The sequence below is a fragment of the Chiloscyllium plagiosum genome, chromosome 35 (genome assembly GCF_004010195.1).
Source record: "Chiloscyllium plagiosum isolate BGI_BamShark_2017 chromosome 35, ASM401019v2, whole genome shotgun sequence".
NCBI lineage: Eukaryota > Metazoa > Chordata > Chondrichthyes > Orectolobiformes > Hemiscylliidae > Chiloscyllium > Chiloscyllium plagiosum.
This window is the reverse complement of record NC_057744.1, coordinates 61,345-76,890: the sequence shown is the minus strand read 5'-3', so window position 1 is coordinate 76,890 and position 15,546 is coordinate 61,345. Positions and strand designations below refer to the sequence as shown.

Sequence of the window (15,546 nt, the reverse complement as noted above, 5' to 3'; positions counted from 1 at the left end):
TATAGAGGTTTACAAAATTATGAGGGGCATGGATAGGATAAATAGGCAAAGTCTTTTCCCTGGGGTGGGGGAGTCCAGAACTAGATGGCATAGGTTTATGGTGAGAGGAGAAAGATATAAAAGAGACCTAAGGGGCAACGTTTTCACACAGAGGGTGGTACGTGTATGGAATGAGCTGCCAGAGGATGTGGTGGAGGCTGGTACAAGTGCAACATTTAAGAGGCATTTGGATGGGTATATGAATAGGAAGGGTTTGGAGGGAGATGGGCAAGGTGCTGGCAGGTGGGACTAGATTGGGTTGGGAAATCTGGTCGGCATGGATGAGTTGGATTGAAGGGTCTGTTTCCATGATGTACATCTCTATGATTCTAAATCACGGAATGGATACATTCGAAGGGATGGGTTGGCCATTTGTGGTTTAACTAAAAAAGTGAAATATGGAATTAAGCTTAAAGAAAAGGCATATACAATAATTCTGCAAAGATAGGTCAGTAGATTGGACTGAATATTTTTTAAAAACACAAAGAATTACTAAAGGATTAATAAGGCAAACATTAAATTATGACAGAAATTTATCAAAAATATAAAAATAAATTGGAAAAGTTTCTTCAAATATTTAAAATAGAAAACAATAAAGAACAAAGTGTTGGTCCTATTGAACTGATTCTAGATTAGAGTGGTGCTGGAAAAGCACAGCAGGCCAAGAGGCATCTGAGGAGCAGGAAAATCGACGTTTCATTCCTGATGAAGGGCTTTTGCCTGAAACGTTGATTTTCCTGCTCCTCGGATGCTGCCTGACCTGCTGTGCTTTTCCAGCACCAATCTGATCTTGACTCTGATTTCCAGCTTTTGCAGTCTTCACTTCGCCGATTGAACTGAGTCTCGACATGGAGGATAAAGAGATGGCAGACAAACTGAACAGATAAAAGCAAATTACTGCGGATGCTGGAATCTGAATCCAAAAGAGAAAATGCTGGAAAATCTCAGCAGGTCTGGCAGTATCTGTAAGGAGAGAAAAGAGCTGACGTTTCGAGTCTAACTGACCCTTTGTCAAAGCTGAACAGATATTTTGTGTTTTAATGATTTGGATGAAGGGACAGCTAAATTTGATGATGATACAAAGATATGTAGGAAGGTGAGTTGTGAAGAGGACATAATGAGCCCACAAAGAGACATAATGAGCCCACAAAGGGATATAAATAGGTTAAGTGAGTGGGTAAAGGTCTGGCAAAAGGAGTGCAATGTGGGAAATTGTCCATTTTGGCATGAGGATTAAAATAAATATTATCTAAATGGTGAGCAGTTGTAGAGCTGGGAGATGCAGAGAGATCTGGGTGTGCTAGCGCATGAATCATAGGTGGTACATTAATAATCAATAAACTAATAGAATGTCATGGTTTATTATGAGGGAAATTGAATGCAAAAGTAGTGAGATTATGTTTCAGTTAAACAGGGCAGTGGTGAGATTGTATCTAGAGTTACTGTCTACAGGACTGGTCACTATATTTGTTGAAGGAAGTCAGTACATTGGAAACAGTTCAGAGAAGGTTCAGTAGACTAATGCTTGCAACGAGCAGATTACCTTATGAGGAAAGGCTCTTCAGGTTAGGCCTGTATTCACTACAGTTTAGAAGAGACAGTGATCACCTAAATGAAACATATAAGATCCTGAGGGGACTTTACCCAATGGGTGCTGAAAGGATGTTTCCTCATGTGAAAGAATCTAGAACTAGGGGTCACAGTTTTAAAATAAAGTATTGCCCAATTAAGAAAGAGATAAAGAAACATTGTTCTCTCACATAGTTGTAAGGTTTTGGAATTCCCTTCCTCAAAAGATAGTGGGTGCAGAATCTTTCATATTTTAAAGATTGTTAAAGACCAAGGAGGTGAAAGATTATCAGGGAAATACAGGAATATCTAAGTGAGGCTATAATCAGATTAGTCAGGATCTTGTTGAATGGCAGAGCAAGCTCAAAGGGCTGAGTCGCCTCCTCTTCTGCCCTGTGTTTGTATAAACTGTATCACACAAGTGTCTATAAAAATGCAGAGAGAATATCAGACTTTGATTACAGAAGAATCTGGATCCCTGGTTAATGAGTCACAAAATTTTAGCATGCAGGTTCAGCAAGTGATCAGGAAGGCAAATGGAATATTGTCATTGATTGCAGAGGGAATGGAATATAAAAACAGGAACGTTTTGCTTGAGTTATATACGGTATTGGTGAGACTACATCAAGAGTAGTGTGTCTTTATTTTAAAAAGCAAATGCTTGTAAGTGTTTTAGAGGACGTTCTCTTGACTGATTCCTGCGGTTGAGGTGAAGGGATTACCTTATAAAGAATGGTTGGATAGGTATGGTCCGTATCTACAGGAGTTTAGGAGAATGAGAGTTTGCTTATCAAAACTTATAAGATCCTGGGGAGACTTTGCAGGCTGGATGTTAAAATGATGTTTTCCCGTATAGGAGAGAGTGGAACAAGAGGCACCATTTAAAAATTTTCCTCCCTGAACTGGAGAAATATTTTCTCTCTGAGAATTGACACTGTGTCTGGCAGTGCCATTGAATGTTTTTCAGGCTAAGATATACTCTTGACTAATGAAGAAATCAAAGGTTGTTGAGTGGTACACAGGAAACAGGATTTCAGGTCAAAATCGGGTCCGCTAAGGTCTTACTGAATGTGGAGCAGATTTGTATGCTGAAAAGCCTACTGCCCCAGTTCACATCTTCATGGTATGATTGGGTGATAGAATGGGCTTGAGGAGCTGAATGGCCTACACTTGCCTGTGTTAATTCAGAGTTAGATTCCTGGGAGAATGGAATCATTACTATTACTATAGGAAGAGACAATTCAGCCCATCATGTCTGTGCTAGCTTTTTGAAAGAGAATTCAAGTTACTTACAGCCCCCATTCCTCCGTGTGTTTCAACACGTCGACGAATTTTATTGTGCGTTTTTTTTCAATTCTGTTTTATAAGTTATTATCAAAACTACTCCCAATGCCCCTTCAGGCAGCACTTTCCACATCACAACATCTCACTCTGGTCAAAGCAAAGTTTCTTCAAGTTACACATGGTTTCTTGACTCACTGTCCCCCAAGTGACTACCCCTTTGGCCACTGAAACATTTCCTCCCTGACATACTCTGTATTAACTCATTGAGACTTTGAACTTCTCCATTAAACGACTGTTTAATCTTCACAGCTCTAAGCAGAACATGGTCACTCCACCAGGCACTCTGTAAAACTTATCCTTGTTAAGTCTCCTTTTAATCTCTGTTCTGGTGCGGCACTGTCGGAGGGTCAGTACTGAGAAAGTATGTTAGTGTCACAGGGTCACCCTCCAGATGTTATGTGAAAGGTAAGCCCTATTATCGCTAAAAGACTATTTCATGGTGGTATGGAGTTCCTGTCTTCATAATTTATCTTTGCTCCAATCTTCACTGAAATATTTTGTCTTGCTCATCATATTAAAATTTGTGTGGGATTTCACTCTATTTTGATTGGCTGCTGTGTTTTTGGTCCTGCTATAGAAATGATTTAGAGATGCTGGTGTTGGACTGGAGTGGACAAAGTTAAAAATCACACAATACCAGGTTATAATCCAACAGGTTTATTTGGAAGCACACTAGCTTTCGGAGCGACGCTCCTTCATCAGGTAGCCAGTGGGACAGGATCATAGGACACAGAATTTATAGTAAAAGATCAAAGTGTCATACAACTGATGCGATGTATTGAACAAACCTAGTTTGTTGTTAAGTCTTTTATCTTTTAGAATGGGTTACAGGTTTCGATTTGTTAATATGTAAATCCAAAACTTCTTTCAAATCACATTCCTGAGATAACTTAATGTTTTATAAAAAGGTGATGTCTCAGCTCAGCCAGTACATTAAAGGTGTGAAGTTAGAGTCTGTATGTATTCCAAATTCTCTTTCCAAAGTAGGAATTTAGAAAGTTTTGTGTCCTATGATCCAATCCCACTAGCTACCTGATGAAGGAGCAGCACTCTGAAAGCTTGTACAGGTACACAATCTTTATCCAAAACACTCGGCACCAGCCGGTTTTCGGAATTCAGAATTTTTTGAATTTCAGAACAAGTGACAGTTTGACGGTAAAATTTTAAAAAATCTTACTGAACAGCAGACTCACTGTGAGTACCACGGGCCCTGAGACAGAATTGAAGCCTGTCAGTGCCAGGCCACGTGTGTTATAAAAATATTTCATTTGCTGTAGAGCTCTTTGCATAAACCTTCAGGATGTTTTAGGGATGCAAGTTTATTTTTTATTACGATGTTCCTACATTCACCCTGACACTGTGTTTCTGTTTACCAAACTCCAGTGATTGATATAGTGACCATCAGGGCTCACTGCTTCTGTCTGGTATGTGTTTGACCACAGCCTTCCTGAACTCTGATTGTGGTGTTTGTGGGAAATCGGTAACCCGTCACCAAAGGCTATCTCATAGCCGATTCCCGGATAATGTGACCATTAGGTGGTCACTGATGGAGTCCATTCCATGAGCTCAGCTTCTGGCCAGAGACCAAGGAGGGAGAGTTTCCTGTTTCTTCCTGGTCCCCAACAATGAAGCTGTTTTACAACTTTTATATTCACATTAACTGAGGAAAGAACCGCAACAGTGTGTGGACACGCACTGCCCGGGACAGAGAGTGTCAGCACTGACCAGGGGAGCGTGTGTCCATAAACATTCCTGATGGGGAGAAGGGTTGAGGAGGTTTTCAGCTGCAGGAGCAGTCATTCTCGGAACCTGCTGCTCGAACATGCGGTGCCTCTGCCCTCAGGTGGCCACATGCGGTATGGCAGCTGTCCCCGATCAGACAAAAGCACCATTCACGTATGGAACAGCAATTCACTGGAAGAGAATTCACATTAACACAGTCTCGAAACATCGATTCTCCTCGGACGCTGCCTGACCTGCTGTGCCTTTCCAGCGCCACTCTACCACAATCACAGGCCGTTTCCTGAAATGTTTTTCATCTGATGGAGTACTTTTGAAGTATAGTCACTGTTGTGGTTTAGGGAATGCTGCAGCCAAGTTGCATACGAAGTAATTAATAAATATAAGATAATCCCACACAATAATTAATAATCCCACACAAAGTCATTAATGTCCTGATGGTCTGTTTTTGCCCAATCTTCTGAAGAATGAGTGTCGCTTGGCTACTGGGGTTAATCCCCTCAATATTCTTCAAAATGGAGTCATGGATCTTTTAAATCTACCTGAGAGAGCAGTCATGGCCCTGATTTAATAGTTTCTGAAAAGATGTTACTTTGACCAATGTAGCACTCCCTCAGCGCTGGATAGGACTGTTAACCTTTAACATTGAGCTCGTACTTGAAGGGGAACATTAACCCACAATCTTCTGCCTTTGAGATCAGCGCAGCATCGTTGAGCCTGGCCTCATTGACCAACACTGACCTCCCGTGGGGGGGGGCGGGGGGTGCTCTGGGCACTTTCAGTTTGTCGCCCAGCTGACTCCAGGTGCTTGAGGTGGTACAGCATGAGCAATGTTGTAGTGAGCAGTGAGGAGACCTTCCAGGGTGCAGCGGATGCTTAGTGCCAGGATATGAATCTGGAGGGGAAAATCAACCAGGTGAGGCATCACCCTGTGTGAGGGGAGGGTCTTCTACAAACTATTGCCCTTCACTGGAATGAAATAAAGTTTGCATTTGACCTAAACTAGTTAATCCTTCATCTCTCTCCTGACATAGATTCTCCACTATCAGTCTGAAGTCTTTCCTGCTCACAGTGGCCCCTTCAAGGATCGAGTCCTGTGGAACGGGGATGTTACAAAAGGAAATGCTTCCATCATCCTGAAGAATTTAACACAGAATGACAACGGGACATTCAGTTGTATGGTACAGAACCCGCCAGATGTAAGCAGTGAGATGCCGAGCACTGTCCTCACTGTCACTGAGAGAGAGCTCCCATTTCGCCTCAGTGTGGCTGTCGTTCTGGTTCTGCTGGTGGTGATTCCGTCTCTGCTGGTGGTCACAGTGCACCTGCTGTGGATGGGCAAGAGGTTCGGGTTCTATGGAGTCAACTCCAAAAACACATCAATAGAGGTCCTCGAGGGGTAGGTTCAGCCAGGATGTATAAAAATATTCTTGTGCTATTTTCTTGAACTGGAGTCACCTGGATTGCTAAGAATTTATGTGAAAATCTCAACCAGGTTTATTTAACAGGGCAACTGACAACTCATAGTTCTTGAACAACTTGCGTCCACATCCTCAGCCTTGCTGCTGCTTGGACTCTTCAAGACCATAAGATAAAGGAACAGCATTAGGCCATTTGGCCTATCGGGTCTGCTGCACCTTTCAATGCTGACTGACATGTTTCTCAACACCATTCTTCTGCCTTCTCCCTGTAATGTCTGATCCCTTTACTATTCAAGAACCTGTCTATCTTTGTCTGAAATACACTCAGTGACTCATGACATGTGGTGTCATCCTGGTCTTTGGGTTATTAACATACTCTCTCTTAAAACTTCTCTCCCCCCCCCCCCCCCCCCCTCCATCAACCCACCATTAGACCACATGCATTAAAAATTAATACTTATGTAAGTAATTGCAAAACTATATACACAGAAGAACTGTAGAATTGATGAATTTAATGGGGAACAAAGAAATGGCTAACTAGCTAAAGATGTACTTTCATCCTGTGTTCATAAAGGAGGGGACAAATAATATCTCAGAAACATAGGGAAACAGAAAGTTTAGTGAAAGCGAAGAACTGCAGCCATTGGTTAGTGGGATACTGCATGGATCAGCGCGAGAACCCAGCTATTCACAATATATTAATGATTTGGATGAGGGAACTAAATGCAACATCTCCAGATTTACATAGTATACAAAACTGATTTGTAAGGATGCTCTTGCTATAGAGAGAATGTAGCGAAGGGTTACCATCTGATCCCAAGGATGGTGGGACTGACATGTGAGGAGAGGTTGATCTGATTAGGATTACATTATTGGAGTTCAGAAAAATAAGGAGGCATCTCAAGAAACCTACAAAATTTTAACAGTTTTGGCAGGGTAAATGTAGGGAGAATGTTCTTGGTGCTGGGTCCAGAACCAGGGGTCACAGTTTAAGGATAAGGGGTAAACCTTTTCGGATGAAGACAAGGAGGCGTTTCTTCACCCAGAGAGCTGTGAGCCTGTGGTGTTCACTACTACAGAAAACAGTTGAGGCCAAAACAGTGTATGATTTCAAAATGAAATGGATATAGCACTTGGGGCTAACAGAATCATAGGATATGGAGGAGGAATAGGAACATGCAGCTGAATTGGACGATCATTATAATGAATGGCAGGGCAAGCTCAGAGGTACCCTTGCTGCTATTTTCTCTGTTTCTGGGAAGAGATTGTTTGCTTATCCTTCTGGCTCTTGAGATGGTGCAGTCTGCTGGAGACCTAGACTTCACATTTGGTTTTTTTTACAACCTGTACTTGTTTTATGAATGTGCTGGTTATTGTCATGGTAGTTTCCATACCTTCATTATCCAAATGTATCTTTGTGTTTGTTTTCTATACACAGTTTTGAGTATTGTACTGGCTTCAGTTTCTCTGCAGTGTTGCTCCATTTGGTGTTATAACTTTGTAGAATCTAGGCTTACTGCACACTTTATTCAGACAGGTAACCAGGTTCCTTGGATAGGATAAATTTTCTGTCCTGCAGGTAAATAAGGAACCTCCACAGCTGCAAGTCAGTCATGTTCCATCTTTATTCTCCTTTTGTTTTTCAAGAATTTAGTCCTGTATTTCTGAGAACTTGGACAGGTGATGGTTTGGCTGGATTAGTTTAATTTGCCATCCAAACATGGTTTCTGTTAGTGATAACAACCTCATACAGAAATTTAGTTCTTATGTGTAACAAAACAACAAGAAGATTTCATTTTATTTATTTTATTCTAATTTATTTGAATTGTTTTGTTGTTCTGCACTTCACGATGGATGTTTTATTTGTGCGATTCAGTTGCTGTGTGAGACTCGGGAACTGGCATAGTGTGGTGAACGGCCACAGGTTTATACCCCATTTGGCTCATGTCTCTAAAACATTTGGTTATAAATTGTGTCCTGTTATCAGATCTGATTTTTACAGCTATACAGAATATTGCAGTCATTGTGTCTGCCATGAACACACTTAAAGTGTCCTTTAACTGTTTGACAATTGGAAATTTAAGAAAAATAGTGACAAGGAGAAAATTGTTAACACGTGCTGAGAAAATCTGCTGCAGTTTTGGACTGAGGGACTGAGGGATCCTCACAAGGATGCAGAGATTATTTGTGTTGCTGTGCTTAGTGATTGGGGAATGTCTTGCACATCCTTACTGTCTTCTCAATGTCACACACCGTACACTATGCCAGGCCGATATAACTGTGACAATATGTCCTAGCAAAGACCTTTTGGTACAAGCTCTTGTTATCTTTTCAAAATTATCCTTCTTGAACTGTCTAGTTTATCTATGACCAAAAGCATCAGAGAATGTGCAGCATCTCTTGTATCATGATAGGTTAATCTTTCTTTGCAGTGAGTGAAACAGACCGCATTTCGAACAAGACTTGCTTGCTTTCTGTGTCTTGCACCAAAACTGGTAACTACACCTAACTGCTTGCACATATTGTACAGCTACAATGGCTTCATAATTTGTGCCAATGTTTTAGCGGTTTATCAATACCATGATCTTTTATTTCTCAGCAGTCTTTTCGAAAAGCTGCAATGAACATCGACAGTATGACCAGCTGTTACCTGCTCAGACAGCTCAGTCTCTGAGAAACCTCCAGCTCTGCCCTTATCACACCAACTTTTTCTATTCCTTTAAGTCACGTGTTGGCCACACCAGGTATGGGCATCAGTGAATTTTAAAGTTCTCTTTTTTTTAATAAAGCCCATCCTATTGGATTTCCCACAGCTCAGCAGCATATCTCTGGTCACGTTGAGGCAGGCTTGAAGTGTTGACACAATGCAACCCCTTATCTTCCACAGTTACCTTTATTTTCTCCACAGGCTACAATGGCTCAACCTCAGAAGCACAATGCTGTTTTTGTTTCTAAAGTCTAATTTCAGATGGAGACCTACAGCCATCCAATTCATGCTAATGACTTTGAGTTGTCCTCTTTGCGATGTTCTCTGTGCTTTGTAAATCGACATTTCGATAATTTATAGAATCTGTTGGTAACTAGTGACATCCTGTATACTTAGCTCTTTAAGCAGTAATACTCCAGATCACCAGAGCGAAGATCAGCTGGAAATGTGGAAACAAAAAAAAGAGCTGGAGTAGGCTATTCGGCCCATCGAGCCTGCTTCCCTGTTCAAAAGGAGAAAGTGAGGACTGCAGACGCTGGAGATCAGAGCTGAAAATGTGTTGCTGGAAAAGCGCAGCAGGTCAGGCAGCATCCGAGGAGCAGGAGAATCGACGTTTGGGGCATAAGCCTGAAGATTCCTGATGAAGGGCTTATGCCCGAAACGTCGATTCTCCTGTTCCCAGGATGCTGCCTGACCTGCTGCGCTTTTCCAGCAACACATTTTCAGCTCTGTTCAAAAGATCATGGCGGACCATCCAACTCTATCACCCCATTCCTGCTTTCACCTCATACCCTTTGACCTCTTCAGCCCTAGGAACTCTGTTTTCAAGAAGTTACACACTCTGTTTTCACCTCAAATCACTTTTTATGACAATGAATCCACAGGCTCACTATCTCTCAGTAAAGAAATCTCTCCTAATTTCAGTCCTAAATAGACTATCCATTGTCCTTAGATTGTGTTCTTGACTGGGTCCAGTTTCCCTCATCATTGGGATCACCCTTCCTGCATTTAATGAATCTAATCCTGTTAGAATTCCAGTGAATATAATCCTAACTCATCCAATCTGATTCGAATCCCTGCTTCACTCTCAAACTGAAGCCTGGAATTGAGAAAGGAAAGTTTGGATTTGTGGAGAATTCTGGTTTGTATACCCCTTAGAACATCACATTAATTAAATACTTTGTTTCTCTGGCATCACCTAATTTGTGCAGTGCATTTAATTCTGCATTTTGATAGCACCTGATGTGGTTTTGAACCCAGCCCTAACAGTTTCTGCGGCATTTGTTGCAGAGGACGGCCCTGGTCCGAGAAGGGAGACTATTCACTAGCCTCTATTTTATGGCAGCTTTCCTCAGTTAGCGGAGGTTCCAAATCTCTCCTGAACAGTCAGCCTCCAGAGGTCTCAGCTGTCAGTGACTGACTCCTTGTTGTCAAGTTAACCACTATACAATGTCACAATATGGAGTTAAATTGGAGTAACCATTGAAAGCATGTTAAATGAGCTGCTAATCTGCAGAGAGAAAGATTTACTAATCATTCAATCACTCAGCACTGAGGAGGCCATTTGGCCAATTGTGACCGAACTGGCCCATTGATAGAATTTTCCAATTATTCCCACTCCACCCACTTATCACCATAAATTTGGATGGTTCTAGATTATAACAAGCTGTGGAAGGCACAAGTTCTTCACAGCTTCCTCTTGGGATCTTCCCATTCCCTCCAAATTCCTCCTTCTCACTCGATGCTCTAAAAGTTGGAATTAGACATCTGTGTACAATAGAAACAAAAATAAATAATTAGTTCCTTTGGAGTATTTGCCTTTTGTCACAACCAGTAACTGGAGCTATTTTTCTGAGCAGGACTGATGAAGGTGAAAGTGACCAGGGAAACAGGATCTGTTTCTGCTGTGTATCATGTTTCCAGGTAGGATCTCAAATACATGATCTGACTGGCTTGGCACTCACTTACCTCCTGGTGTGCAGGAGCCAGTGAGGGAGGGGGGCTCTGCTGGGGGTGTACTTGGGGCCTGAGGATCAGTCACCTGAATCATAAGAAATAGGGAATAGATTAGGCCATTTGGTCTTTTTAGGCTACAATCCAAGACAAAGACCTCTGTGGAGAACACCATAGGGAGAGAATCTATCAGAGTGGATTACATAAAACCAACATGGATTCATGAAAAGGAAATCATATTTGACAAACCTACTGGAGCTTTGTGAGGATGTCACTTGTAGAACAGATGAGGGTGGACCAGTGGATGTGGTGCATTTGGATTTTCAGAAAGCTTTTAATTCCCACCTTGCAGGTTATTGTCCAAAATTAAAGCACATGGGATTGGTAATAATATTCTGGTATGGATTGGAAATTGGTAAACACTCAGGAAACAGAGAATAAGAACAAACAAGTCTTATTTGATGTGGAGAACAGTAACTAATGTAACACCACAGGGACCAGAGGTGACCTAATTCTGGATTTACCCATGAGGAGAGACATCCCCTCAGCATCCATCCCACCAAATCCCCTCGGAACCTTCTGTTTCACTCTTCTAAACTTCAATGAGATTAAGCCTAACCTTTCCTCGTAAGACAATTTCTTCCTTTCAGAAATTAGCTGAGTGAACCTTCTCTGAACTGATCCCAATGGAAACCTGTCCCTCCTTATGTAAGGAGACCAGGACTCTGCAAATTATTCTAGAAGAGCTCTCACCAGTGACCAGTACATGCCAGGCATGACCTCCCAGTTTTAATACCATCCACTTTGCAATAAAGGCTCACATTACTATTTCCTTCCTGATCGTTTGCTGATGTTGCTTGCTAACGTTTTGTGGTTCATGTACTAGGACACCCTGATCCCCTTCAGTAGTGCAGCATTCTGCAGTCAGTCTCCATTTAATTCTTCTTTTCTGTTTTTCCTGTCAGAATGGATGTTCTCACATTTTCTCCGATTATACACCATGTGCTAGATTTTTGTCCACTCATTTAACAAATCTATATTCCCTTGCAAATTCTTTGAAGAGTGGCATGAGAGCAGGAATTGGCCATTCAGCCCATTGAAGCTGCTCTACATTCAGCATGATCATGGCTGATCATCCAGTTCAGTGCCCTTTTTCCCACAGCCCTCTGAGATACAGATCAACAGAGTAAAAGGTATCATCCTCATCTTGTGCCCAAGTGAAGGTGCTGCCAACATCTGCAGGACAATTTCAGAAATGAGGACACTTAGTCTCTTCGTATGTTGACACCTGTCAAACCTCCTTACAATTTAAGGAAGATTATAAACATGTGCTCTTCTAAAATGAATAACAGCAATTGTTTTTACATTATATTCTATCTGCCATGTTCTTGCCCACTCTCCAAGTCTGTCCAAACCCTCTTGAATCCAACTGTATCTTCCTCACAGCACACATATCCATCTAACATTAGTTCACCTGTGAACTTGAAAATATTACATTTAGGTCCCACACCCAAACATTGATATTTATTATGAACAGCTGGAGCCCAAGTACTGATCCTGCAGTAGCCCAGGAGGCACAGCCTGCAACATGACATTGACCCGTTTATGTCTTGTCTGTCTGTCAGTCAGTCCTTAATCCATGCCAGTACTTTAACTCCAAAACCAATGCTTTAATTTTGCTAACCAACCATCTATGAGGGAACTTATTAAAATCCTTTTGAAAATCTAAGTGTACTGTGTCCACCAACTCTCCTTCATCAATTATATCCACAATCAGCACATTGGCTCTGTGGTTAGCACTGCGGCCTCACAGTGCCAGGGACTCGGGTTTGATTCACCCTTGGGTGACTGTCTGTGTGGAGTTTGCACATTCTCCCCGTGTCTGCGTGGGTGTCCTCCGGGTGCACTGGTATCCTCCCACAGTCCAAAGATGTGGATTAGCCATGGGTAATGCAGGGATATGTAAGGGGGGATGGGTATGGGTGGGATGTTCTTTGGAGTGTCAATGTGGACTCAATGGGCCAAAAGGCCTGATTCCACTCTGGGGATTCTATGATCTCCAAAAATTCCAATGGGTTTGTCAAACAAGATTCCATTTTCACAAATCCATGTTATGTCCAATCAGATCATTATCATCCACCTGTCTATGTATCACCTTCTTTATAACTGATTCTATTTTTTTCCCCTAATGCTGATACAGGGCTAACAGGTCTGTAGGTCCCAGTTTTCCCTTCCTCCCTCCCTTCTTAAATAGTGTGATGACATTTGCCTACAAAATAGTTGGTCCTTTCAACCAGGTGACTCGTGCCAATTTTAAATTGAGGCCCCAGGTGTGACAGTCTGTGACAGTCTATTAGTTGTAGTTTGTCAGCATGTCCAGACTCTGTTTTCTGTTCATCAGCCAATTCTCTAGCCAAACTAATATATAAACCCCAAAATGGTGAGCTCTTTCTTGTGCAATTAATATAAACAAATGTTGCAAGACTTGGACAATATCAGGTTTAGGCTGATAAGTGGCAAGTAACATTTGTGGCACACAAATGCCAGGCGATGATCTTCTCCAACAAGACAAAACATAACCACCACTCCTTTACATTTAATGATCATCACTGAATTCCCCGCTATCAATATCTTGACCAGAAACTTAACTGGATCAGCCATATAAATACTGTGGCTATAAGAGCAGGTCAGAGGCTAGAATACTGCAGCAAGTAAATCACCTCCTGACTCCCCAACGTCTGTCCACCATTTACAATGCGCAAGGCAGGAGTGTGATGGAATACTCCCCACTTGCCTGGATGGGGGCAACTCCAACACACTCAAGAAGCCAGGGCAAAGCAGTCACTTGAATGGGACCATATTCACTCCTACTACTACCATCAGTGACAAGATGCAGTATAAAAATTTACCAAAGATCCTCAAACTGCACCTTCCAAACCCACAACCACTTCCATTCAGAAGGACAAGGGCAGCAGATACATGGGAACACCACCACATTCAAGATCCGTTCCAAGCCACTCACTATCCTAACTTGGAAATATATCACCATTCCTTCACTGTCGGTGGGTCAAAATCATGGAATTCCCTCCCTAAGGGCATCGTGGGTAAGCTTTACTCCGCATCTAACCCCGTACTGTCCCTGACCTGTGAGCATTTGATAGAGTACAGTGTAAAGGGAGCTTTACTCTGTACCTAACCCCGTGCTGTCCCTGACCTGGGAGAGTTTGATGGGGCTGGTGTAAAAGAAGCTCTATTTCTAGTTTTTCTTCAGCTTGGCCTGGTGGCTCAGTGGTTAGCACTACTGCCTCCCAGGGCCAGGGTCCCAGGTTCGATTCCCACCTCGGGCCACTGTCTGTGTGGACTTTGCACATTCTCCCCATGTCTGCATGGGTTTTCTTGTGATCCGGTTTCCTCCCATGACCCAAAGATGTGCAGGTTAGGGTGGATTGACCGTGGGAAAGGCAAAGTTACAGGGAGAGGATGGGTCCAAAGTGATGCTCTTCAGAGGTCAGTGCAGACTCGATGGCCCGAATGGCCTGCTTCCATACTGTAGGAATTTTATGATATGGTAAAAAGGGTAGAGGGAACTTTATTCTGGATCTAATCCTGTCTGTTACTGTCTTGGGAGTGTTTAATGGGAAAGAGGGAGCTTTACTTTTAATTTGGGTAGAAAGAGGTTTTAATTACCGTTTAAAAGAATAGAGGGAGTTTTAATCTGTTCATACGCTGTGCTGTGCCTGTCCTAGGAACGTTCACTCTGTATTTTTCCTTTTTTCCTCTAGGAATCTGATGAGGAAGATGAAGATTTCCATCGCTTTTACCCAGCATCTGAATCAGTTACATAGTTTGACATATTTTATGATCCCACCTTTATCAGTAAGACCATCCCTGGGACTCTACACTGATTGAAGAGTTTGTCTGAAGATGGTGTGTGGGATTATATAATAGTGTCAACTTTCACTGATACAAAGGGAACAGCTTTGTTACTCGTATTCCTTACACATCTTGTCATTATTCATACTCCAAGGGAGTGCTTAAAGTTCTTGTTGATCATCTAATGATCTCAGCAATGTTTTACCGAAGAGAAGTTAGTGTTTCAGAATGAAAGGTCATCATCCCAAACTATTCCCTTCGCTTCTGCCTCCACAAACCCATTGTGAATTTCCAACCTTTTCTGTTTTTATTTCAGATTCCCAGTGTCTGCAGTATTTTGCTTCTGTCTTAGAAGCCTGTTATTGAGGGAAAAGGAAGAGCGTGAATCCAATCCTTCAGAAATCAATAGTCCAACCCAGCTGGAGGATTGTGTTCAGTTCTGGGGTGAAAGATGGTGGAGCTCAGTGAAGGCACAGGGACATTCTGTATGTGAGAAACATGAGAATGACGAGACAGAGGGTAGGTCCGATCAAGGACAGTAGTGGGAGACTGTGTATTGAGTCGGAAGAGATAGGAGAGGTCTTGAATGAGTACTTTTCTTCAGTATTTACAAATGAGAGGGACCATATTGTTGAAGAGGAGAGTATGAAACGGACTGGTAAGCTAGAGGAGATACTTGTTAGGAAGGAAGATGTGTTGGACATTTTGAAAAACTCGATGATAGACAAGTCCCCCTGGCCTGACGGGATATATCCTAGGATTATGTGGGAAGCAAGAGAGGAAATTGCAGAGCTGTTGGCAATGATCTTTTTGTCTTCACTGTCAACAGGGGTGGTACCAGGGGACTGGAGAGTGGCAAATGTTGTGCCCCTGTTCAAAAAAAGGGAATAGGGATAACCC

General features: G+C 42.2%; 1 protein-coding gene across 1 annotated transcript in view; it reads left to right on the top strand.

Annotated features, from left to right (window-relative positions):
* LOC122540533 overlaps nt 1–15,207 on the top strand; it is a 52,009-nt gene extending 36,802 nt beyond the window's left edge. Inside the window, exons 6-9 of the mRNA XM_043676397.1 lie at nt 5,727–6,092; nt 8,679–8,857; nt 10,680–10,743; nt 14,556–15,207. Of these exons, the coding sequence (XP_043532332.1) occupies nt 5,727–6,092; nt 8,679–8,857; nt 10,680–10,743; nt 14,556–14,618 (672 nt within the window). The 3' untranslated portion in view covers nt 14,619–15,207. The remainder of the gene's footprint in view (nt 1–5,726; nt 6,093–8,678; nt 8,858–10,679; nt 10,744–14,555) is intronic.
* Nucleotides 15,208–15,546: the final 339 nt, after the last annotated feature.